We start from the raw sequence: 23,210 nt of genomic DNA on the forward strand, positions 1-23,210 counted from the left end.
CACAAAGACGATCTACAAAAATATAGATAGCTTTGAAAGGGATGATGAGGTTGTAGATAAACACTCTCAAATAAATTTAATATGTCTCATAACTCGCAAAAGAAATATACAGCCCTAACACCAAAGCGCATAAAATAGATGTATAAAAACAACGCAATCTGCAACCCTAAAGACTGAATCATGAGTAAAGTAAGAGTAATAACCATTATCGTGACTAGACAGAGACACAAGAAATCCGTGACTCGCGTGTGATTCGTTTTTTGTGTATCAAATCGTATCAAGTGATCCTGAGCTCATCATGATCAGGAATCAACTCGTATCCCCCCTCAGAAGGCAAGATCTTGGCGGCCACCACAACCGCGCCCGCGCAGAAGAGACTAATACACCAACTAACAGTGCAGAAGACCCACGACTGATCAAGTTTCCAGCCGACGAAGAACCGGTCCTCGTTGTCGAATAGGTATGCCTGTAGATTATTAGCATATTCCTCCCAGTCACACAGCAAAAAACTTACTACGATCGACATGCCAGCAGCCTGAACAATCGCCGACAGACCAACCATCAGACTGAGGACGCCCCATCCATTCTCGCGCAGCCGCTTTCCGCCAGAGAGAATAACCAGGTATGTGACCACGCTTATGCCCTGCAGCACGATGGCAAAGGACATGAGGAATCCGACGGACCGCCACATGGAGCAGAAGTAGCGGTCTTCGCCGTGACAGTCTTCGCGTTGTGGGAAGCTCTCGCATGTGTCTGTGAGGGAGGAGCAGCGGCGATGGAGGCCGTAGGAATAGTGGTAGTTCGGCTGTAAATAAAATCAGTGAGTAGTCTGAAGCTATTATGTTGCTAAGAAGCCCGTACCTTTTCACTGTGGTAGCTGACCCATTTTGGGATGACGATGGAAGCTACTGTTAAACCGAGAGCTGGGATCGTTAATATAGATCTATTCTTTGGGTGGTTGATGTCTGCTCACAGGCTAGAAATATCACCAGCGTCCCTGTGTAGACTATTGTCTTTGTTAGGAAGCCTGTGTAGTTGCGGTCAGTGCCGCGAGGCACTAGGCGGAAGTCCATCGCGGCTTGGCGATGTAAGTCTGTATAGCTTGGCCTGGACAGCTCTGCGCATCGGATTGCACAGAACAGTGCTGTAGTACGGGGAAGGGTGGAATAAATCCGGAATGATGTGGACTGAAGGAAGGGATATGTAGAAACCCTGAGGTTGATCGGCGGGAACCCGATAGCAAAAGATCACGAGGACTTTCAAGGTAGGAAAGTATAACTTTGATTTGCTTAAAAACGATCGGTAGCAATAAATCGCTCTGTGCTACCACAATCAATAGAAAGACTACGTTTTCCCCGCAGAGCAAATCAAGGCAGATAGATGTCAATGCGGTAGACTATCCTTGCAATTCGGCCAATCAAATGTCGCATGTAATCTATGCATTGCTTCATCTTCAGTCCCATTACAATTTACATAGATGTACTAAAGGATTTTGAGTAACTATATAGTATTTAAGAACTCCGTTTACTCCTTCTAATATTGCAATCATCAGGGCAATGTCGAAAAGACAGCCCTTCGGAATAGACATCATCATTAGAACTAAGAGCAAGATACAGTCATAATATACACGACGGCATGTGCCATTAAGAGGTCATGACGCAAAAGACCCGAATGAATACATGCGGATCTAACAGTGCATCGAGATAACCACCAGAAAACAAAACAAAACTCCAGCCGAATACATGCCATTGAAATCAAATATTGGAAAATAAAGCGCCAGGAACAGTTACTGTCATTGCACTTGCACTTCATTCCGGTCCCTTTTGGAGCATAGCGCGGAAATCATCGTTGCTCTTTCTCGGTTTGCTGTCGCCGTCGGCTGCAGTGTCCATTTGGTCATTCACCGCAGGTTTTTGCGCATGAGTGGTGGTATATCGTTTCTGTCCGAGACCACCCTTTCGACCTCCAGGTTGTTGGGGTCGTTTGATCGGGGCTGCGGGCTGTAGGTTCGTCTTTTTCGTTTGATCTTCCCGTTTCACGGAAGTAACCCGGTCGTTTTTCCACTCCGCGCGCTGCGTCTTCATCTCATTGACCGTGCCAAGATGAAGAGGGCGTCCAGGAGTGATTTCTTTTCCTTCAAGAGCCAGCAAGGCCTTGCCCGCATCGTGGACATCGACATATTCCACAATGGCACCTTGATGATCAGGACGCAAAGAAATCTTGACCAAGCGTCCAAATGGCTCGACAAGGACACGAATGCGCGCTTCGTTGACAGTATCGGGAATATTCATCAAGGCAATCGTGCGCTCGCTTCGCTCGCCGACAGGCACTTCCAAGTCAGCAGCGCCGTTAGCTTCTGCGTGCGAACCGAACCCGGCAACCCGGGATATGGTAGTATGAGTCGCTCGCTTGTGGCCTTCGGTGCTGGCAATCTCGACGCGAACACGGCGCGATCTGATCGGTTCGTTATGCATTGCAAGAGCTTTTTCGGCCGCCTCCTTGGTGGTGAAAGTAACATGACCAAATCCTTTACTACCGAGGTCGACTTTTCGGCCAAGCATGACCTTTTCAACTTCTCCGAATCGAGAAAATATTTCTCGCAGTTCATTTTCATCCACTTCCCAGTCGATGTTCACTACGTAAAGTTCTCGTCCTTCATATCTGGGCCCACTACGAGCAGTCTTCTCAGCGGGATTAGAGATCTTGACGGAAAGCTTCTTGTTTTTGTCGTTTTCGTCGTAGCGCATTCCATTTAGCTCCGTCGCATGAAGAGCTGCACCAGGGGTGGAGAACTGCACGTAACAGAAACGTCTATCGGTGTCATATTTGAGGGAAGGCATTCGGACCTCGAGAACCTCACCATACTATTCAAGATCAGCACGAATTCTGAACAAGAAAAAAGGAAGGAAGGACTTACTTTGCTAAATAGGTTGCGGAAGTATTCCTCATCTGCCGTCAGCGGCAGATTGCTGAGCCACAAGGTCGTTTCTGCCCCAATGGACACATTGATAACGCTGTCCTCAAACTGTTTCTGATCGCGGGTCAAAGCAGCAAGCGCTTCATCCTTGGTTTCGAACTCAATGATCGCAACCTCGGTCTCTTTCCCACCTCTTCGCAGCATTTTGACACTGTTGATAGTACCACTCTGCGTTGTGGGTCAGCAACAATCAAGATATAACATAAAACTGGGTGGACTCACATGACGGAAAAATTGACGAACAGAATGTTCGGTGGTACCCTTTGGCAAATCCTTGACTATAACAGTTGCGTTTTCCCGATCCCGCGCGGGAACGGCGGGCGCGGTGGTTTCGGCGAGTGGCTCTTCGTCATTGCGTGCCTTTTTGGGTTCTGGCATCGCTTCCTTTTCATCCTCGCGCTTTCTCTTTTCGGGCGCAGCAGCGGCTTCCATGGTAGCTTCCCACTGCTGCTGTTGCTGCTGTTGCTGCTGAGCGGCTGCGGCCTCTTGCGCCTCCCTTTCCCTGCGTGCGGTGACAGCTCTCATCGCCTTGCGGGTCTCGATTACAGCCAGCTGGAGCTCGTCCGAGTCCTCGTAGTCTTCACAATGAGTGATGTAGGTCTGGACAATTTTATCAGGCCAGTCCAAGTCTGTCCGCTTGATCGCCTGCTTCAACACGGCAGTGGCATAGCTGGGGTTCGGCGTCCGGCGCGCCGCATCCACCGTTGCCTCCCCCTGTACAAACTTGCTCCAGCAGATCAACTCCCATCCGTAGTAGGTGAGCCAGAATTCATAGCTGCTACCACGGCGGGCCACCAGTCCTTTGAAGGTCTCTCGCGCACTGTCCCAACTGCCGCTTTCACTGAGGAAGCGAATATAGATCCGCTCCAGGCGGAAGAGAGGATCGCCTTGATAGGCCGGACCGTACTTCTTTTCGCCCAATTCCTGCACGCTCTCAATCGCTGATCGAATTCCAACTTCAGCAACATCGATATCCTCGTCAGTCGAGTCGGGCAGGAAGGCACGTCGGCGAAGGTAGCTGCACCAGGTCACATGCACTTTGAGGACTTCTTCCAGTCCACCAGCATCGAGCAGGCCAGTGCTAGTCGCCTTGTGCTTGATGTTGGAGATCTTGTTGAACGACTGGTGTTCTCGCTCCGAGCTCAGCAAATATTGGGACCACAGATTTCCAGCCCACGGACAATGGCGAGTGGCACGGTCCAGAGTAGAGATGGTCGTAGTAGAGGCGCGGCGATGGAGAGATTCGCCGATGAGGAACATGATATAATCCTCCCAGAGCGAAGCGTCAGTTGGGAATTGGAGAACAGCGCGTTGATAGATGGCATTGACAAGATCGAAGCTGAAATCACCTCGTTTGCGGCGATTGCGAGTCAATTCCCAGTCAATGTACTCAGAGTACACAGTATACTCCAAAGCACGATCGCCGGATTCTAGAGCCTTGGCTAGACGGTGTTCAAATTCTTCTCGGGCACTGTACAAGGCTTTTGGTTCGGCAGCGCGGGCAACAGTCGAAGCCATGATGTCCTCATACTCGTTGTTGCAATAAGTAGAGATAAACCCTGAGAACTTTTGGAAAGTCTCATCCCAGGTAGCATGAGGGGTTTGTAGGCGAACGTCATAGAGTCCGCGGAGGTGGTTTATCTTGTCTTGGGAAGGCGCGCGCGCAATGTCCTGGGTATATAGATCGAGGAGACGGTCCCAGACCAGGTGGCTATTGTTGATTCTCCACTGTGTGGCATCGGCGCCGCGCTGCCACACCTCCAACACCGATTCCCAGGTGAATACTTCACGTCCAACCATGCGATCCTCCTCGGTCCACTGAATACCAGTTTCGCCGTGGGCGGAGTTGTAGAGATAGAGCACCCATTCACCGTAGATGTTCCACAGCTTCGTGCTACCAAATTCTTCCTCCACAGATCGTTGACAGAGCTCCAGGACGGCAATGCGCCCATCGACATCTTGTGCAAGCATGCTCTCGTCCTGGATCCACTCGGCCCATAGATCTTCGCCCATGGCGAACAGCTTATCCATTTCCTCACGGGCGGTCTTCAAATCGTTGAGCAGATCATAGCATCGTGGATCGCCGTGAACATCTGGGTTATTCGGTGGGTAGACATGGTTGACAAATCCTGCATGGAGCAGTCCGATAAACTGCACGTGCGCGTCATGTGTGTGGGGGTTCAACGAGATTTGACGAAAAAGTTCGGTCGCCATCTGTTGCGCTTCCGGTTCAAGCGACGTCGCGGCATAGGTTCGTTGCGCTGGATCGCGCCCGTCCGACATGGCGATATCGAAGGAGATACGAGAGGTAGGGGTGTTGTGGTTAATGGAGTTGACATGAGGGTGGATGGTAGAGGGAGATAGTTGATGTTCATAGGATTCGGTTCCTCGAAGCATGCTGGTCTGGGTCGGACGTTGCGGCTGGTGGTGCTGCATCGAAGCTAGATCCGCCAAAGTGTCCATCCCGGGGGTGGACGCCTGTCTCGACGGTGCTTCCGTTGGAGAAGTTCCGTTGCCTCCACTTGGTCCTGGGGAAGGCTCACCGGTTGGAGCATATATTTGTTGTGCAAGAGGCGAAGAAGTCTTTCCTTTCCTTCTTGAGCCTGAGCGAGCTCTTTGAATAACTTTGTGGGGGGATGGCCCCGAGGTGGCCGGTGCGTTTGACGTAGGACCAGGCACAGGCGTCGAATTACCAGATTTCGGATTCGAGTCCGGCGAAAGAAGTGAATTGATGTCCATGTTGACGACACTTGTGAGAAAGCGCGATCGGGGTGATATGTCGTAACCACGGATAGTGCTCTTCAAGCAGAGATCCAGATCATACGACAAGTTCCTTTAGCTACCTCAACACGTCCATTCCCGCATCAACCGCAGATTCTTCTAGTATCCCCCCTTTGGTTTGTGCTCTTGCTCGTCGCAAATTGTATGGTTTCAGACAGGTTGCGCAAGCTGGTAGAACCTGCAGATAAAGGAACGGGAGCTCTTGGCGAGTCAAGAAATGGAAGCTGTCCAGAAAAGGAGTTCTCGGGTTGAAAAGGATGGAAACCTCAGGCAAAGGGCCTAGGAAAGGAAAAAGACGGATGAAGGAAGGTGACAAAAAAGAGAGAGAAGAACTGAAAGAGGGAAAGATGAGGGCTAGTGGATACTGTGGAGATGAATTTCGAGAAGAGAACATGCGCGAGAATGAGAATGCGCAAATATTTTTCTGAATCACAAAGCGAATAGAATAGAAAAAGAAGAAACACTAGGAGCTTTATGTAGATCTATTCTCCTCTTCTGTCGCATCTTTCATTGAGGCTATTCTGATCCATCAACTTCGGATGCCTCAGGCTTCGGTGTTCTGCACAGACCACAAGTGCAGGGAATCTTTCCACCTTTTTTCCGCGTCAACTTCCTTGACCACAACATCAACAGCACACAATGGTTTATCGCTCAGGGCAATTGGTCCGGTCTGGTATGTTTTGATCAAATCTGACTTTACTTACTATATCTCACCTTTTAATAGCCGCCCGGACCGCATCATTCGTCCCTCGTCGAACATTAGCCTCTACGACCGTCCGTTACGCTGCGAACAATGACGAAAAGAAATCCACCGGATTGTTCGCCTCTATGAAGAACCTGTTTCTGAGTGATTCAAGTAAGAAAGCCAAGGTCGCTCATCGACCCTCGGCCCCTAAAAAGGAGGAAGGTGGTCTTGGTGCGAGTTCTATCTTCGGAACAGACTTGACCGCACCATCATCGGGCCCTATGCCATCCCGGGGCAAGGAAGGCAAAGCAGAAGAAGGTCCCGCTTCCGCAAGATTGGAGGACCGTGATGCTCTCCGTCTTCAAGCAGCACTGCACCCGGACCCCAAGGCACAGCTGCGATGGGAGAGGAAGATGGCCGTCCGCGAGATCCGGAAACGAGGTCGCCTACCCGCGAAGGTCCAGATCAAGCGCACCGAGCGCGAACAACTCGCCAAGTCCCAGTGGATCAAGACCTCGCTGAAAAAGCTGGGTCCCCTGGCCCGACAGATCGCTGGTAAGAACATCGACGAGGCTATCCTCCAGATGCGCTTCAGCAACAAGAAGGCTGCCAAGGATGTGTTGGAGCACCTAGAACATGCAAAGAACGTCGCCGTGGTCCGTGCCGGCATGGGCCTGTCAGGCTCCGAGACTCAGAAACCCATCACCGTCACACTCAAGAACGGCGAGCGCAAGAAGATCGCCGACCCCTCTGCCATCTACATTCAGGAGGCCTGGGTTAACCGCGGCCCCTACGGATCCGAAATGGATCACCGTGCCCGTGGTCAAATCAACAACATGCGTCCCCCTGTCACAAGTTTGTCTGTCCTGTTGAAGGAAGAGAAGACTCGCATCCGTGAGTGGGAGCAGCGGGAGGCCAAGGCTCAGCGCGAACGCCGGACACAGCTCTGGACTCAATTGCCAGATCGCAAGATCCCCACGCAGAACCAGTACTACAGCTGGTGATTGATTTCTTGGCGTTTGTATTATTTATATTAGATGGCTCGCACTGGACAGTGGTTTTTCATTACCCAATTTTGAGGCGAGACTTGCATTTGTGGAAAAGTCGCCCTTGAGCGACCTATGTACAATACTGAATAAATTTTGGATCTCAGTTCTTTATCTTCAAGTCTGGTCTGTATGTATCGAAAGGCCTACATTAGTTCGCTCCCCACTCAAACGTCCCATTCCTAGCAGTACCTAGGTATCACTGTGGCTGTACATATATGCTTGTTTCCGCAATGGGATATTGAATCATAGCATCTCTCCCACATGGCTCTCCTCTCAGGACTCAATTGTCGATGAGCTTACATTTTCCGCTTCAAGAAGCCCGGTTGTCTCTCTACCATAACAACCACAGGAATCATCGCGCCAGTAGCTAGTGCAAACTTTCGATGACCCAGAACCTCCAAAACGCTGGTAATAGCGCCGGAATGCGCAGTCAGCGAAATGTAAGTACTTTCATCAGTAGCAAAGATGTCGTCAAGCAGGGAGCGAAGCCGCTTATTACGATCTTCGTTACTCTCGCGGACCTTCGGATCCCACAACAAGTCCTCATCAGTAAAGCCATCCTCGAAGTGGTACGATGGGTATTCTTCCGCAATTTCCGTGGCAGTGGAGCGACGGTCACAGGTGTGCTGGCCCATAGTCTCGCGGAGCAACTAGAATGAAGAATAGCTTAATTCGGTAATTTCTTTCCGGGTTGCTGAAAAACTCACCTCTTTGATCATCGGCTGGAAAGGGTCGACACGTGGAATTGGAAGTCCTTCAAAAGTCACTCGGGCGGTTGCCAGGCACCGGTTCAAAGGACTAACGTAGTAAGACTGGGGTGATGGGATTCCGTCCTGTATTTGCTTTTTCCAAGCCTCGTGCGCGACTCTTGCTTGATCGATGCCTTCCTGCGTGAGTCGGGCGTCCACCCATGTATTCTCGGCATCTCCGTTCTGGAGAGACCAATAAGCCTAAAAATTCAGTATCACAGCATCAGATTCGGAATAACACTAACTTACATCCCAGCACTCTGTGCCGTAGTGACTCTCTGCGACATTGTGGACGCCTTGTCCGTGTCGTCCAAGAAAAAGGACTTTGAATCTTTTTGTGTCGCTCTGGCTGTTCAATAGATCGATGTGCTGTTTAAAGCGCTTCCACTGGGTGACTTCTTGGCTAGCCGTGGATTCTGTGCTATACGGCTGATTAATGAGGCCGAAGCTTGAATGGACCTATTTTAGTTGTTAGATAGTAAGGGTTTAAGTTAGGGGTAGGTCACTCACGTAGTCAAAGGTCTCTGGGTCTGTAGCGGGGTCGTCTTGTAAGAAATACCCCTTCACTGAAGATATTTCACGTTCTATTGTCGTGGACATTATGATACGCAGATAGCTAGTGAAGCAGTTGGGTTTTATTGAGGTGTAAACAGCAAGAGAGGTTGGGGTTGTTTGGCGGGTGTAGGGCTGGTGGGGTCTAGGTCTACATCTCAACATACTATGTTGGCAAGCAATCTGGGGAATTCATGAACACAAGTCCAATTGGCTACATGAAATCAGAAGTCATAATATAACTGAACAACTCTCAATCTCTTTGGTATCCCTAATGTCTATCCATATATACACTTGTTTCCCGCAAAGGCGTGTCGCCTTTGACGATACTTCCTAGGCTAGAACATTGTGACTTGAGTTCCAAGTGAGATTCTACTTTATTTGGAAGTGACAAAATAGCCATCCGCAACCTTGGAATTTCTAGCGTGCGGTTGCCGACATATACAGGGCTTTGTCTTTGTCAAGAATGTGAAATTTATAATCCACGTCACTACCAAAAGCCAGAAATTGAATACCAATGAATTCTTGATTTTATTATCTGAACCACCGTGGATATACGGGGTCATATCCAAATCGCTATCTCAAAGCAACTATATCATTCATAATGAAAAGCCAGCCACTGACCGAACTAGTGATCGGCAAGAGAGTCGATTTTCTCGACTATGTCCGCAATCCGAGCAGATGCAGTCCCTTTTTAGCAGACATGAGGTACCGGCCAGACAAAGACAGGCATTTGAGTGTCACACTCTCAGCCTGAGAAGTGAACGACAGCGATGAGTGCCAAGCACAAGCAACCGCCATAACAGTTCTGGTAAGCATGCCACGAATAGGCCGGGCAAGCGATTGAAGAACGACGGGTCCAAAGTTGTCAGGTGAGCAGTTGCCAAAGGCATCTGGTGAGCCAAGCCCATAGGGCAAGGCCACTTGATCCTTCGGTCCAGATTGTACACCCGAGCGGACTGCGAGACTCGCAAGGCCACGCGAGTCTCTGTTGCGTTCTGGTCGCACGACCTCGCTTCCAAGGTTGCACGCTGGGGATGCGCAATCGCGAATCCCAAGGCCTGCAGCGATACTGCCAGGAGCAAATCTTTTCGAGCCCGCGCCTGAAGACCGGACAGTCCTTGATCGGCGAGCATCCGAGCTTGGGGTGCAATAAACACCAGTGGTGGGGAGATTCGTCGATGTCGACGTGGTGTCTGCTCTTGCTGAAGAAACAACTCCAACTGACGCGGACGTGGAGACGCGCCAGCGAAGCCTCGATGATTCGCTCGAAGTTGTCCGGACGTTTTGTGGCGTGGTGTAATTGCGTGCGTCGTGACCTTGGTCTATTCCGGCGGTGTTTGAGACCTTCTTGCCGACGATTAATGTGTCGTGTCCCGCATATGCGTTGCGGACAACGCTCTTGTGAGAGACAACAGTGTTGCGGCCAGATGGGGTTACTATGTCGTGTCCCGATGAAGAGTTGATGCCAGCGTTCTTGCCAGCGACGACAACGTTGCGGCCAGAACAAACAGTATCGTGAGTCGCGGATGAGTTGTTCGCGGTGTTCCTTCCGGGTGGAGCAGTCTTGATGTGTGCTGGGGTTGAGTTTTTCATGGTCAGCTTGCCTGGTGATGAGACCACGCCGTGACCAGACACGTTCTTGAAACCTGGAACACCAGGTGGAACAGTGTCGAGTCCAGGCGAAGTACTCGTTTGAGATTTCGTTCTGGCGATATCCTGTGGGACAACGGGCAGTCTGGTTAATACGTCGTGACCAGACGAATTGCTTGTCGGCTTCCGAATCATCTTCAGAGACGGGAGCGCTTGAGGGATTTGAGATGTTGGGTCGTGACCAGGCGAGCCCGCGTAGCGTGCCTCTGGAAGAATCGGCACTTGAAGCATCGACCGCGTCGGCCGTTCTTGGAAAGCGGCAGTTGTGGGTAGGTCGCTGACACCAGCGCGTGCCGCGGCCTTTTCCAGGCAGTTGCACTAGTAACGTTAGCCTGCTCAGGTGTCAAGAACGGAACGAAGACTTACTCGCTTGTGTTGCTTCTTGTGCTTCTCGCAAGCGCCGTACTTCCTAGCCTTGATGTAGTTCTCTTTTTGGGCTTGAGAACGGGGCTTTTGCTTCTTGGGCACGTTGGAAGTGGCGTTCATGTTCAAGTCGAGAACCATCTCTATGCCTCCCGGCGGGGGTGCCTCAGAGGTAGAGGTGTTCTCTGGGCTAGGGCGGGGCGAAGTGCTTGCGCGAACGTAGTCAGACCAGCTGGGGGAAGAGAAGCTAGTGTTAGAGTCTGAGGACATGGACATGTCAAGGTCAAGAGCAGTGGCATCGCAGAGGCGCTGCAAGTGCAGCGCAATTGCTGCCTCGCGGCGCTTCTCCTTGACGGTCGCAACACGCGGGTCGGCAGCGGCCTGTGTCTCAACCATGGTTCGGAATGCGTTGCAGCTATCGTATGGGTTGTATCCGACGAATGAAGCATCGTCGAACAAAGGAGCTGCCGGGTCTTGCATGAACCCTCCGAGGCCCATGAAGTCCTCTTGTGGGATATCATAGTTAGCCATGTCGAAGGAGGGCTGCATGAGCTCGGCTGGAGAGGTGAACATCTCATCGCTTTCGTAGGGCAGAGCCAAGTCCTGAGGCGAGATGGTGGTAGCGGTCGACTGGTCGTCGTAGCCTGTTGGGAGATCGAGGAATTGATCGAAGTCAACCCACTCATTGGGGGATTCCATCTGAGGGATGAACTGATCCGCAAGGAAAGCCATAGCTCGGAAAAAAAAATAACGTATAGAATGGAATGGGTATCACTGGTATCTTTTAAAAAGTAGGAGGAATAAAGAGTCAAAGAAAGACGTTAGGATTTTGTAGGAGCCGTGTTGGTCAGGCCAAGAGTCCTGAGGCAGTAGGACAATGAGGAAATTGAAGGAGGTCGTAAAGAAGAGTGGCCTAGTAACCAGGTTGAGAATAATATTGGCTTCCGGAGAAGGTGAAGAACGATCTGACCTGAGGCAGCAGTCGATTCATGTATGGTAGGGATGCAAAACCCACCATTCTCTATGGGGACCCCGACTTACGCTAGCGTTGATGCTAAACCTCTTTTGGACCCCGCCGCGGTGTGACTCAACGGCTGATACCTAGGAGGTACTTACCCCATCATACACTTTCAGTATGTATCTTCAGGTATCTTTTAAGTCTACTTTGTTCTCTGAAAAATATCATGCCTTGGCAATTATATAGATGATGTAGATATGATTTTCACCACTCGTTACAGAATAATCCCATGGTATGACGAACTATACAGTAAAGTAAAATTTTGTAAAAACAGCATGGCTCAGGGCTGAGGCTATGTTGCATAGCCCGACTGAATTGACACTAATGCTGACATTGCTCGGGAACGTGACATCGGGATATCTCCAAGTCTATGATATTGTATAAGCTAACCAACGTATGCGGTAAGGAGAAACAAAAAGTAGAGAACTTGTGTGTTTAAACAATTTATCGACTCTGTCTCGATCAATTAATAACTATGAGCCACAGGTCTTTAAGGGTCTTGACCCACTATGACAAAGGCTTTGACTCATAGCCTCGGCAAGAAAAGTTCTTTCATTAAAAAGGAAATCTAAATCTCCACAGTTTATTTTGCCAGTATTATATGAATTATCATTGTATTGAGATATTTTAATACTGCATTGTGCCCTTCCATATGTACATATCTTCCAATAACCATTGTCACGTATAGTAAGGTAGAAAGGCGGTATGTAATAAAAGAGGAAAGGCGGTGGATGGGACCGACAATTGTTTCTTGGTCAACCTGTGCCCTGGCCAATAAGAATGTGCGAAAGACTCCGGGTTTTATTATCCTTGAATCTGGCAATCTATAGGGATTTGACATGACTTAGAAACTACAAATAAATAGTGTATACTCTCTGCGAATTTACCTGACAATCAGTACACCTACCCAAACCTGTATTCTATGGCTGTGAAACATCACCAAAGTGCATATTATAGCCACATAGTTTACCTGTGATCTCGAGTTCGCAATTTCAAAATTAATTTAAAATTGCTATCATTGACCCCAAAACAAGCATTCAGGGCTCCCCATATAGATTCCCAGAGTTATAGATGGTGTCGCCGTAGCCGCCTGATATTAAGAAAATAATTCGATGTCTACTGGTTGATCGACTTTAAGGCTCGTCACTGCTCCAGATGCATATTTCTGGACCTATCAATTAATCTTATAAGTAATAGTATAGTATACAAGGTATCATCATAAGTGAGAATCGCTATAGTATAACGCAATAGAGAGCAGTCATGGCGAAATTATACTATATCTCTGATCCAAACTGGGGCCACAAAGAAGACGAGGAATTTTGTTAGATCAGACATAGCCTCTGCCTCGGCCTCGGACCATTGGTGCGTATCCTTCAGATGACAGTAAAGCATCATAGAAGAGTCAAATCGCAGGCCCCGCAGCGGGCATGTAGGGATATAACAGAGGTTTTGGTCCTGATCAGACTCGTAGGAGATAAGTTCTGCAATGCGTAGATTCGGGAGTTTATGGATTTCGAGGAGATGAGTCCGTACATCTTTGGCATTTGATCCGCATCCAGAGATTGGGCAGCTCGTATGTACTCCGGCGCAAGTGGTGCTGTGCTCATGTAGGTCTGATGGCCTTAAGGACACAAAGCGGCAGGATCCATTTGTGCACTTGAATCGTGGCCAGGCCTCTAGTGATGGAGCTGCAGGGGTGGAGCTGGAGCTGGAGGAACACATTCCCTCTTGATGTCGACGAAGTATTGAACGTATGCCAGATCCGAGAATTGCAGAGGCATTTCACGGGGGCCAAGTGTAATGGACATATTCGAAGGGTCCTCAGAGACATTGCTCTGGGAATGGTCCTCAAAGATGAGGTTCTCTAGCTGCGTAACTCCGTCCTCATCGTATTGCTATAAAAAGTATTCAAATTAGTTTCAATGTATGCTTTGAATGTGAGTTTTGGAACAACTTGCCTGTATAGAGCTGTGGCCCCCCGGGTTACTGCTGGCAGAGGCGGAAGAGTCAAGTCCTCGTCTTGAGGAGGACTTGTAAGCGATTTCTCCCAGGATTTTCGAGTATCGAGAATTAGTCTTTGGCGGATGGTCTCCCTACTGAGCGATCCGATCGCAGTTAAAGCGCCGTACTCTGTGATGTTGTTAGAAGAGTGTCATGGTTGGAAGGGTTGGCTGGCGATTAATGGATCGCTTCGGCTTGACGATGGTGATTCTCGCCGAAGGTTCCATAAAACGTTTTCAGCATCTCCGATGTAATCATTGGTAACTCCACTGATCAGACTAGCCTTGCTGTGGCCGAGGGCGCTAGCGACTGTACCCTCGTGTTGAGATAACCCCGGTAAGCGGCTGATCTCAAAGGCCGACCTCTCCGAAGGTCATGGAGGGTGACGCGTCCAAGAACGCCTGCTTCGACGGCCATCCTCCGCAGGTTGTCCCCTATAACCCGAGCGCTGATTGGATAGTCCATGTTGGTTCCCTCCGTGAGGCCTTGGGTGGTGAGTCTGCATAAGACAGGACGATCTGGGAAATTCCATTGGAATGTTCTTGTTGGGGTCTTGAGGGGAATTCAAGGTAGGCAGGCCTAAGAGGACCTCGAGAGGCTCAAGTGGACATTCTCCTTAAGAGGATGCTCAAGGGGAGCAAACAAGAACAGAAGGCCTAAAAGAACATTCTCCTTGAGGAATGTTCAAGAGGAGAAACAAAAGAGGAAGCTGCTCAGGAGGAGAAGGTGGGTGTGGATCAATATCAAACCTTAACACACAGAACTAATCATGCTACAGCAACAAAGCTCAACTATTGTCTTCTCTTATATTCTCTCGTTTTATCTTACCTATCTCCTACCTATCCCATGATGACTATCCATAGGGCAAACTCAAACTGACATCCGCCCTGAATAACACGACAACTCTTCTTCTACATCATTCCAGTCAGTTCTCCTCCTGTCTATGCTTTGCCAGCATCAGAAATGACATTCACTCTCAATAGGAATACAGTCTTACTCTACACTGTTCCGTCAGCTCACCTCTTGTCTACGTTTTCCAGCCTCAGAACTAACATTCCCTAGTCCATATCCCAGAACAGTCACTCACTCATTCACTCACTCAACTCTCACTCAACTCTCACTCAACTCTCACTCAACTCTCACTCAACTCTCACTCAACTCTCACTCAACGCTCACTCAACGCTCACTCAACTCTCACTCAACGCTCACTCAAAGTTCACCCAATTCTCACTACGGTCAGTTCTTATCCATTCACTTCTGCCGTGATTGCCTCAGAACTGAAATTCCCTAGAACACATTTGAACATCATTCCCTCTACATATTGTCCCTCTTCACGCTAGTCAGTTCTCAAGTGGTCCGAGGCCGGGGCAGATGCTATGTCTGATCTAACAAAATCCCTCGTCTTTTTTACGGCCCTATTTCGGATCAGAGACCTCCCACCAAACACCATAATCCTCTCTCATCCTCCCTCCTGTAAGCTTGCCGCATCTAGTGTCTTTCTCGCTTCCATCCTCGCGATCCTTATCTCAGCCATAACCAGTAGGGGCGGCTGCCAACATACACTCTCGCCATGTCAACCAGGAATGTGGATTCGACCGAGGGCAAGAAAAGACCGGCCCTTGAGGAGGCCGGCGGGGTTCAGAAAAAGCCCATGACTAATCCGAACCCCAACCCGCAAGGAATGGTAGAGTCCATTTCACATCTCCTTCCCTTCGCATGAAAGCTTCAACTAATTCACTTTTACTAGACTCACACCCAGATCGCCTACCATAGTTCAGTTGGGGATAAGGAAACCCCTTTTGACGCCTGTGTGGAAAAAATGGTCAAGGAGGCGCCGTTTCTGCATTACGATGCTGAGCAGAGAATAGCTGCTAACGAGGGCGGCTTCGGTTTTCTTGCGGAAATGCGTGGCATTCGAGCAGAGATGGCAAGAATGAACGATAAGTTCCAGAAGCTCGAATCTCATCGCCAGAGCCATCTAGATATCCGTCAAAGGGCCATTTCCACATGGGTGCGAGATGCGCTAAACAAAGACACAGAAGGCCGGAAGGAGGACATCCGCAGACTGAATAAGGATGTTATCCACGGCGGTGATGTGCGATCCGATGCCATGGTAGTCACTGAGCGCTACAAGAAAAGCAGCACCGAATGGCAATCTTTCCGTACGCTATATGGCCTCACCCCGGACAATGTGAATGATCTCGGTATTGTCTATAAATTCCCTTGATGCTCTTTCAATCGCTAATATGTTCTAGACCAACAGAAATGCTATGGATCTCTGCAGGCCTTAGATAGCGTAGCTTCTATCCTGTTCAAGAACGCTCGGACAAGCCTCCCTACCGAGGCGATAGGGAAGAAACGCGAGGATCTTGTCGCTATGCTGCTGGAGGAGAGATATGAAGAGGCCGAGAAGATGAGCAGCACTTTTTTTTGTGAGAACGAGTCGTCTGTGACTGAAGAGTAGTTTAAGTCCTACCAAAAAAGCTAGATGTTGCTATCCAATTAATCGCTTTCTAGGAAACGATCATCTTATGATCACTTGTAGACTAAGGATCTCTTTAAGTATTGAAAAAGCTGACTTGAGTATGGTCTAGCGACTAATAGAAGGACCTTTCCTGTTTTGGAATTGGCGGATATAATCGGATAAGACAAAAGACGAGACATGACGACATCCCTGGTTGTCTACCCTGAGTGCCCTGAGTGAAGGGTGAGCAGATCCATAAGCAACTATAAGTGCTCAGGGAGCATACGGAATAGTGGGCCGAAACAGATCCCGTGTGAGGTCGATGACTATGATTCTGGTAAAAATGACGCTTGAAATAGCTTAAAGAGTAGCTGTTGCCGGCGCCGAAATTACCGTTACCATGTTGTGGTGTAATTTTAAATTAATTGTAAATTGCAAGCTCGAGATCACAGGTAAACTATGTAGCTATAATATGCACTTTGGTGATATCTCACGGCCATAGAATACAACTTTGGGTAGGTGTACTCATTTCCAGCTGGACTATCCCGCCACCACCTATCATCATTCTGTGTGTGATAAGCGTTGATTTATGAACTGTAGGAATCGGTAGAGATATCTGATTCATCCAGGTATTGGATAGCCTCCCGTGCAACGCTAACCCATCCTTTGTAGCTTGAGGAATCCCACTCGACTGTTGGCGGAGTGCCTGGTCGTCCTAATGTGCCAAAGACTTGGAAAGTGCGAGGATATCAGGATCACGGTCGATTTGAGCGCCATAGTCGGCTGTTTCCATCCAGGAGAGGATTCGTCGATTTATCTCATGGATAACGCAACGTACAATCCAGCGTCGTAGGTCATGAAAGGGGGCCCAATAATCTTCGATAATGATTCCGTCAACAAACGCACTGACTTCTGCATGTCCTAGATCCTGCTCAGAAACGAATTCCTCTGTGTCAAAATGTATGGGACCCGGAATATGTATTCCAGGCGGGAGAGCAAATTCTCCCGGTAGAATGACGCGGGAGTCATTCACAATGACTGGGGGGAGGAATTAAGCAGCGAAGCCTCCACAGGATGCTACGTTGAGTGGTGTTAGTATACTTAGAAGACGACTTCTAGAAGCACTAATCACTTACTGCTTCTTGACGTAAAGAATCAATAGGCAATGCGTTGGCGAGAGAGCTCACGATCTCCGAATGGCGGGCTGGCATCTTCGCCGCCGTAGCCTCGCCAAAATATTGTGACAGTAGGGTGGTAGAGAGAATGGAGTGTCAAAGACGAGACTCGACCGTGGGATGGTTACGGAGGTGCACGTGTGCACGCGCAACGCTGCTTAATCTACAGATTATAGCTACTTATCTCCCCCATCATGCTTTTTTATTATGCATTCCAGGTACATGTGTACTTTCATCAGATATTCTTTGGCCTGAGGCAAGGTACCGACGCGGGAGAAGGCGGACGCCTTATAATTTAGGTGTTTATTTGAACACATTGCTCACCCTCTTTGGCTGATAGGCGGTGCTTCCCCCATCATACACTCTCAGTATGCATCTTCAGGTATCTTTCCAAGGTTTAAGTCTACTTTGGCTCTCTGAAAAAGTTCATGCCTTGGCAGTTATATAGATGATGTACATATGATTTTCACGATTCATCGCAGAATAACTCCATGGCACGACGAACTATAAATCAAATTTTGATTTTGTAAAACATAGCATGGCTCAGGGCTGAGGCTATGTTGCATAGCCCGACTGAATTGGCACTAGGGCTGACATGGCTCGGGAAGGTGATCTCAGGATATCTTCAAGTCTATAAGGATACCTACACATGTGGTAAAGAGGAACAAAAAGGAGATAAATTGGGCATTTAACCAATTTGTCGACGCTGTATTTTGATCAATTAGCTTTAAGCCACAGGTCTTTCAGGGTCTTGACCCACTCCAGGGCTGTGTATGACAAACGGCTTTGACTCAGAGCCTTGGCAAGGAAAATCCTTTCACTAAAAAAGAAATCTATAGCTCTTTTTTCCTATACAATATTGAGTTAGCTCTGGCTAGTGAGATACACAGACCAACTTTAGATTTCAAGGTGCATGTGCATTAGAACTATGTATTTTGTGTTGACCGACAAGCCTTGGCTATATATATATCTGTGGGCCGTCCAGAAAAGCAGCAAAAACGTAGCAAAAAAAGCAGCAAAATTGAAAAATTAGAATATTTGTAGATAGAATATTCAAATTGAAGATAATCAGATAATCAGTATCTATGTAGAGGATATTTCATAGACTGAAGGCCAAGATATAAAGGGGTGGTGGTAAAACACCTGTGTGACATGCAAAGTACACTATCGTGAGGTTCACGGGCTGCCCACGTTAGATAAAACTAGCTTAGTAAGGTCCAGACACCCCAGCCCTGGAGAACTTCCTAGACTCCCCAGACTCGCTCAACTTGTATCTCCTTTCAACATTCATTGAACCCTTTCCATCCCCATCCATCAAACATTTTCAATTACTCCCTGGATAAAAATTAAAAACACCACATCGTGTCAATTACCCCTCCCCCACCTCACAAAACTGTCAACTTGTCAACTTGCCAGCTTTCTAACTCCACCCTCGGTTCTGTTGTGGGGAGGGCTCGAGACTTGGTCAACTGATTGGATCCCTATGTTTTGAAGAAGAAAAAAATAGAACGAGAACCACGGTCTGCACAGTCAGCAGCTCCGGACCGATAAACCAGAGAATCAATCACGTCACGTTCACACTATGGCCGCCGCTTTTGACGAGGAAGACCTCGCCATTCCCCTCCCTTCCGATCGTGATCGTCGTGAGAAAAGGGCCTCTACCCCTCAGAACCCTTCCGCCATGGCAATGCCACCTCCGAAGCCGACCGGCAAACCCGAGGACCTGTTGCAGTCCCCCTCGACCACACGAGACATGCAACGCCTCGATCAATACCAGACCGTGAGAGTATTAGGCGAGGGATCTTTTGGCAAGGTCAAGCTTGCCATTCATCAGCCAAGTGGGCGCCAGGTAGCCATGAAGATCATCTCGCGACGCAAGCTGCTGTCCCGAGACATGGTTGGTCGGGTTGAGCGAGAAATCCAGTACTTGCAATTGTTACGGCACCCCCATATCATTAAACTGTACGGTCCCCGGGATTTTAAGTGTCGGTTTCCGTTGACTGATCAATTGGCTCTTCTAGGTATACGGTGATTGCGACCAAGTCCGATATTGTGATGGTTCTGGAGTACGCGGAGCGAGAGTTGTTCGATTATCTTGTTAGAAAGGGCAGATGTGGCGACGACGAGGCCCGCAAATTTTTCCAGCAAATTATTTGCGCGGTGGAATACTGCCATCGACACAAGATTGTACACCGTGATCTGAAACCCGAGAACCTACTCATCGACAACCAGAAGAACGTCAAGATTGCGGATTTCGGGTTGAGCAATATTATGACGGATGGCAATTTCCTCAAGACCAGTTGTGGTAGTCCGAACTATGCCGCACCCGAAGTTATCTCTGGAAAGCTCTACGCCGGCCCGGAGGTGGATGTGTGGAGCTGTGGTGTGATTTTGTACGTTTTGTTGGTAGGCAGATTGCCCTTTGACGATGATTACATTCCCGCCCTCTTCAAGAAGATCGCAGCGGGTACTTTCCACATCCCTGGATATATCTCATCCGGGGCAGCTCGTTTGATTCGATCAATGCTTCAAGTCCACCCCGTTCACCGAATCACCATCCCCGAGATTAGATTGGACCCATGGTTTACCAACGGTCTCCCGGCATACTTGCAACCGCCACCGGAAGAGTTCATTGCTCCAGGCGTGGATCCGAAGAAAGTCGATAATGGAAAGCTTGACCCGGCGAAGCCCGCACCGGCTCAGCATAAGATCCACACAATTGCAGTCTCGAAGCTTGAACGAAGCATGGGATATGGCAAAGAGGATATCGAAGAGGCACTGAGACACCCCGAACCCAGCGCGATCAAGGATGCTTTCTCCATTGTCGTTGAGAATGAGATGATGCAGACCAATTGTGAGTGTAACCGTCGGACTTTTATGGTCTTGATCATTGCTAACTCCAACAGCACCCACAGAAGATAATATGTTGGCCCCAAATGTCCAACAAAGAGGAGCCGCACCCTCATCCGCGGATAGAACTTCCGCTCCACTGGCTCCACCACAATCCGCAGCAGCTAGACAAAGAGCCACCAGCGTATCACGCCGCAGAGCCTCAGAAGAGCCCCCTCAACCGGACATAGGGGAAGAAGCTCGCATCAGCCATGTTCGAATTCTTCCCACCAGCTTGCCATATGTGCACGAGCAGCTCATGGAGCAACGTGAGCGGGAACAGAGAGCCCGCAATGAAATTCTCGAGCAGCGACTCCAAGAAGCTGGCCACCTTAATCGCGAGGGCCAGGCAGCTGCCTACCGAGACATGTCCCCCGAAGAGCAGGCTGCCACTGCTCGGGCATTGAAGCCTCACTCCCGCAGTGTTGTTGACCTGGACAAGCTGCGCTTTGAGCCACCAATTGGCCAACCTATCGAAAAACAGCCAAAGAGAAGCCGCAAATGGCAGTTTGGTATTCGCTCTCGAAACCAGCCATACGAGGCTATGCTATACTTGTACCGGGCAATTGCCGCCCAGGGTGGTCTATGGGACATCCAACCCGCAGAATCAGGTAAGCCATTCTGTCTATATCTACTCAATCCCCAAGTCCATATGCTCATATTCCATAGGAACCAACATCGGTCCCGATGCGACCCCCTCCCCCGATCAGCCAAAGCCCCTACAGAGCAAATACCCCGACCTCCCATCCGACTATTACATCCCCAAGGACCCATGGTTCATCCGCGCCCGTCTCTTGAAAGAAGGCATTAAAGCCCCCGGCGCCAACAACACCAGTGTCTACAACAGCCGCAGCGACTTGGAAGAGCTCCGACGCCGCTTCAACATCTCCGGCATCTCCGCCCCAAGCGACGACCGAAGCCGCGAGCACCAATTCTCAGCCCCAGAAAGCGGCCTAGCATCCGGAGCCTCCTCCGCCAACGGCCCAAGCGGGCTCCCTCACATCACCTACGGCGTCTGGGTCTTCCTCGACATCCAACTCTACCAACTCGAAGAAAACAACTACATGGTCGATTTCAAATGCGACGGCTACCAAAACGTCATCCGCGCCGACGGAGACACTGAATGGCATCCGATCAGCAAGCGTCTCAAGAACAAGGAGAAGGAGGTTACCAGCCCTTACCCCTTCCTCGATGTGGCGTCTGATCTCGTCGCCCAGCTGGCTGTGGCAAGCTAGATCGGTAATGATCTCTGCTCTGAGCTCTGTGATATGAAAGAGTGCTTTTGTTTATAATTGATATCTTACATTAATGTTATTAATACTGCTTGGGAGAGTGGTTGCATCGGAGCTTTTGGTTTCTGCTGCATTTTGTCTTTCAGCAAGCGTTGTTTGGTGAGGATTATACATTGTATGGAGTATCTGAGTCTGATTTCCCTTCTTGAATATATTTGTTGAAGCTTCAATTTTGGTGATACTGAAAATTTGTACATGAATTTCATTTGACCTTCCTCGTTTTTCGTTAGGATGAAGGACAGCAAGACTGACAATGACCAATATGTTGAGAAAATAAAGAAAGATCCTTACACATGTAGACAGACACCTTTACGTTAACTAATTAGGCTTTTGTCTACATATGTAGTCGAAAATTCAACACAATAACAACGTTATAAATCCCGTTCGACCAGTCAACTCAGCATACTTCATATAGATGTATTACTCCTCGGGCAGCTTCGTATCTGCACGTGCATCAGCGCACAATCTTTTGGGCGCGACGTCGCCTTTTCAGTGGTATAAGTCCGTTTGCCTCAACCATCCGGCGATCCACCTTCAAACCCTGCAGTTCTCGCACTCTGTCCTATTTGTCCCAAATCATCTGATTGGAAGCAGTTGGAGATGGATAACGGACTTATAATTCAGTCTGCACATGAAGATATAGGCCAGATCGACTTGTCCCACTCCGAGCTCGATGGGCTTTAGAAGCATGCCGTCTTATGCTAAGCGACCTCGAGCCCCGCAACATTCTCGTTAGAAAGGGATCACCCAGGAAACACGAGCTAGCCGGCATTATTGACTGGGGTATGGTGGGCTTCTCCCTATTCGCCTACGGATGTTGCCACAAGGATACAGTCCTAGGTAATTCGAACCTGTCCCTTTACTATGCTCAAAAACCAGTCGTCCCATCTGTTGCCCCGAGGGGAGTGTCAATCAAAACTTATCAAGGCGCTCCGGATTATCGACCACTTAACGAAGAAATCTAGGAAAGGAAATTTCAGCACACTGGTTCAGGGAAGGTGGTTGCAAAGGAAACAGGTAGAGGAATCTCCAGACCCCGGTCAAGGTTAGGTTCGCAAAGCTGGTGCGAACCCTCCCAAGCTTCGAAGAATGACCAAACCAAGCTCGAGCAAGAGGTCCTGAAGGAACTAGGCCTTATATGAAATATAGGTCACATTAGTAAGGTTTTCAAAAGTCAAGTGACCCCTGCCAATGACATGCCCGCAGGGTTAATTTTACTGGTTTTTCTAGTAGGTAAGACCGATTTACTGTCACCTTACTGGTAGGTTACCTTGGAATTATTGACCGACTTTTTAGTTCGCAGGCTCGTAGGTTTAAAAAAACATTCGAGGAGGGTTAGTAAAGTAAGTAATAGTTAGGATACACTAGTATTTGTTATAGGTTTAGAGTGATTTGTCCCCTATCAGCCCGTGGGTGAGATTGTCACCCTGCAAAATTCGATGGCATGCAGTTATGTAGTAGCACCCAATGAGACTAGACCCTTTCGAACGCTCATATCCAATTCCCCATGGGTCTGATCACAATTTGCCATGCAGATATTAGCAACCAATCAACTGTTTCTA

General features: G+C 48.9%; 8 protein-coding genes across 8 annotated transcripts; 3 read left to right on the forward strand and 5 right to left on the reverse strand.

The window, feature by feature from the left end:
• Positions 1-277: 277 nt before the first annotated feature.
• N7529_006790 (uncharacterized protein) lies at positions 278-1,073 on the reverse strand (the record flags this gene model as incomplete). Its single annotated transcript, XM_057242317.1, has 4 exons — positions 278-466; positions 515-805; positions 862-923; positions 974-1,073. The coding sequence occupies 4 exons, from the start codon at positions 1,071-1,073 to the stop codon at positions 278-280; spliced, it is 642 nt and encodes a 213-aa protein (XP_057097676.1).
• A 735-nt stretch (positions 1,074-1,808) lies between these two features.
• Positions 1,809-5,716, reverse strand: N7529_006791 (U6 snRNP complex subunit PRP24; the record flags this gene model as incomplete). Its single annotated transcript, XM_057242318.1, has 3 exons — positions 1,809-2,864; positions 2,918-3,145; positions 3,200-5,716. The coding sequence occupies 3 exons, from the start codon at positions 5,714-5,716 to the stop codon at positions 1,809-1,811; spliced, it is 3,801 nt and encodes a 1,266-aa protein (XP_057097677.1).
• Positions 5,717-6,397: 681 nt separating this feature from the next.
• Positions 6,398-7,447, forward strand: N7529_006792 (mitochondrial 54S ribosomal protein uL22m; the record flags this gene model as incomplete). Its single annotated transcript, XM_057242319.1, has 2 exons — positions 6,398-6,431; positions 6,483-7,447. 2 exons carry the CDS (start codon positions 6,398-6,400, stop codon positions 7,445-7,447), a joined length of 999 nt encoding a protein of 332 aa, XP_057097678.1.
• Positions 7,448-7,788: 341 nt separating this feature from the next.
• On the reverse strand, positions 7,789-8,841 carry N7529_006793 (histidine phosphatase family protein; the record flags this gene model as incomplete). The annotated part of the gene is made up of 4 exons (XM_057242320.1): positions 7,789-8,142; positions 8,200-8,442; positions 8,491-8,700; positions 8,752-8,841. 4 exons carry the CDS (start codon positions 8,839-8,841, stop codon positions 7,789-7,791), a joined length of 897 nt encoding a protein of 298 aa, XP_057097679.1.
• Positions 8,842-9,453: 612 nt separating this feature from the next.
• N7529_006794 (uncharacterized protein) lies at positions 9,454-11,541 on the reverse strand (the record flags this gene model as incomplete). The annotated part of the gene is made up of 2 exons (XM_057242321.1): positions 9,454-10,764; positions 10,813-11,541. 2 exons carry the CDS (start codon positions 11,539-11,541, stop codon positions 9,454-9,456), a joined length of 2,040 nt encoding a protein of 679 aa, XP_057097680.1.
• A 1,962-nt stretch (positions 11,542-13,503) lies between these two features.
• Positions 13,504-14,293, reverse strand: N7529_006795 (uncharacterized protein; the record flags this gene model as incomplete). Its single annotated transcript, XM_057242322.1, has 3 exons — positions 13,504-13,722; positions 13,815-13,957; positions 14,161-14,293. The coding sequence occupies 3 exons, from the start codon at positions 14,291-14,293 to the stop codon at positions 13,504-13,506; spliced, it is 495 nt and encodes a 164-aa protein (XP_057097681.1).
• Positions 14,294-15,398: 1,105 nt separating this feature from the next.
• On the forward strand, positions 15,399-16,292 carry N7529_006796 (uncharacterized protein; the record flags this gene model as incomplete). The annotated part of the gene is made up of 3 exons (XM_057242323.1): positions 15,399-15,512; positions 15,576-16,032; positions 16,084-16,292. 3 exons carry the CDS (start codon positions 15,399-15,401, stop codon positions 16,290-16,292), a joined length of 780 nt encoding a protein of 259 aa, XP_057097682.1.
• A 2,757-nt stretch (positions 16,293-19,049) lies between these two features.
• Positions 19,050-21,591, forward strand: N7529_006797 (serine/threonine-protein kinase; the record flags this gene model as incomplete). Its single annotated transcript, XM_057242324.1, has 4 exons — positions 19,050-19,429; positions 19,489-20,321; positions 20,374-20,967; positions 21,026-21,591. 4 exons carry the CDS (start codon positions 19,050-19,052, stop codon positions 21,589-21,591), a joined length of 2,373 nt encoding a protein of 790 aa, XP_057097683.1.
• Positions 21,592-23,210: the final 1,619 nt, after the last annotated feature.

The sequence above is a fragment of the Penicillium soppii genome (assembly GCF_028829465.1).
Source record: "Penicillium soppii strain IBT 18220 chromosome Unknown utg000005l, whole genome shotgun sequence".
Taxonomy (NCBI): domain Eukaryota; kingdom Fungi; phylum Ascomycota; class Eurotiomycetes; order Eurotiales; family Aspergillaceae; genus Penicillium; species Penicillium soppii.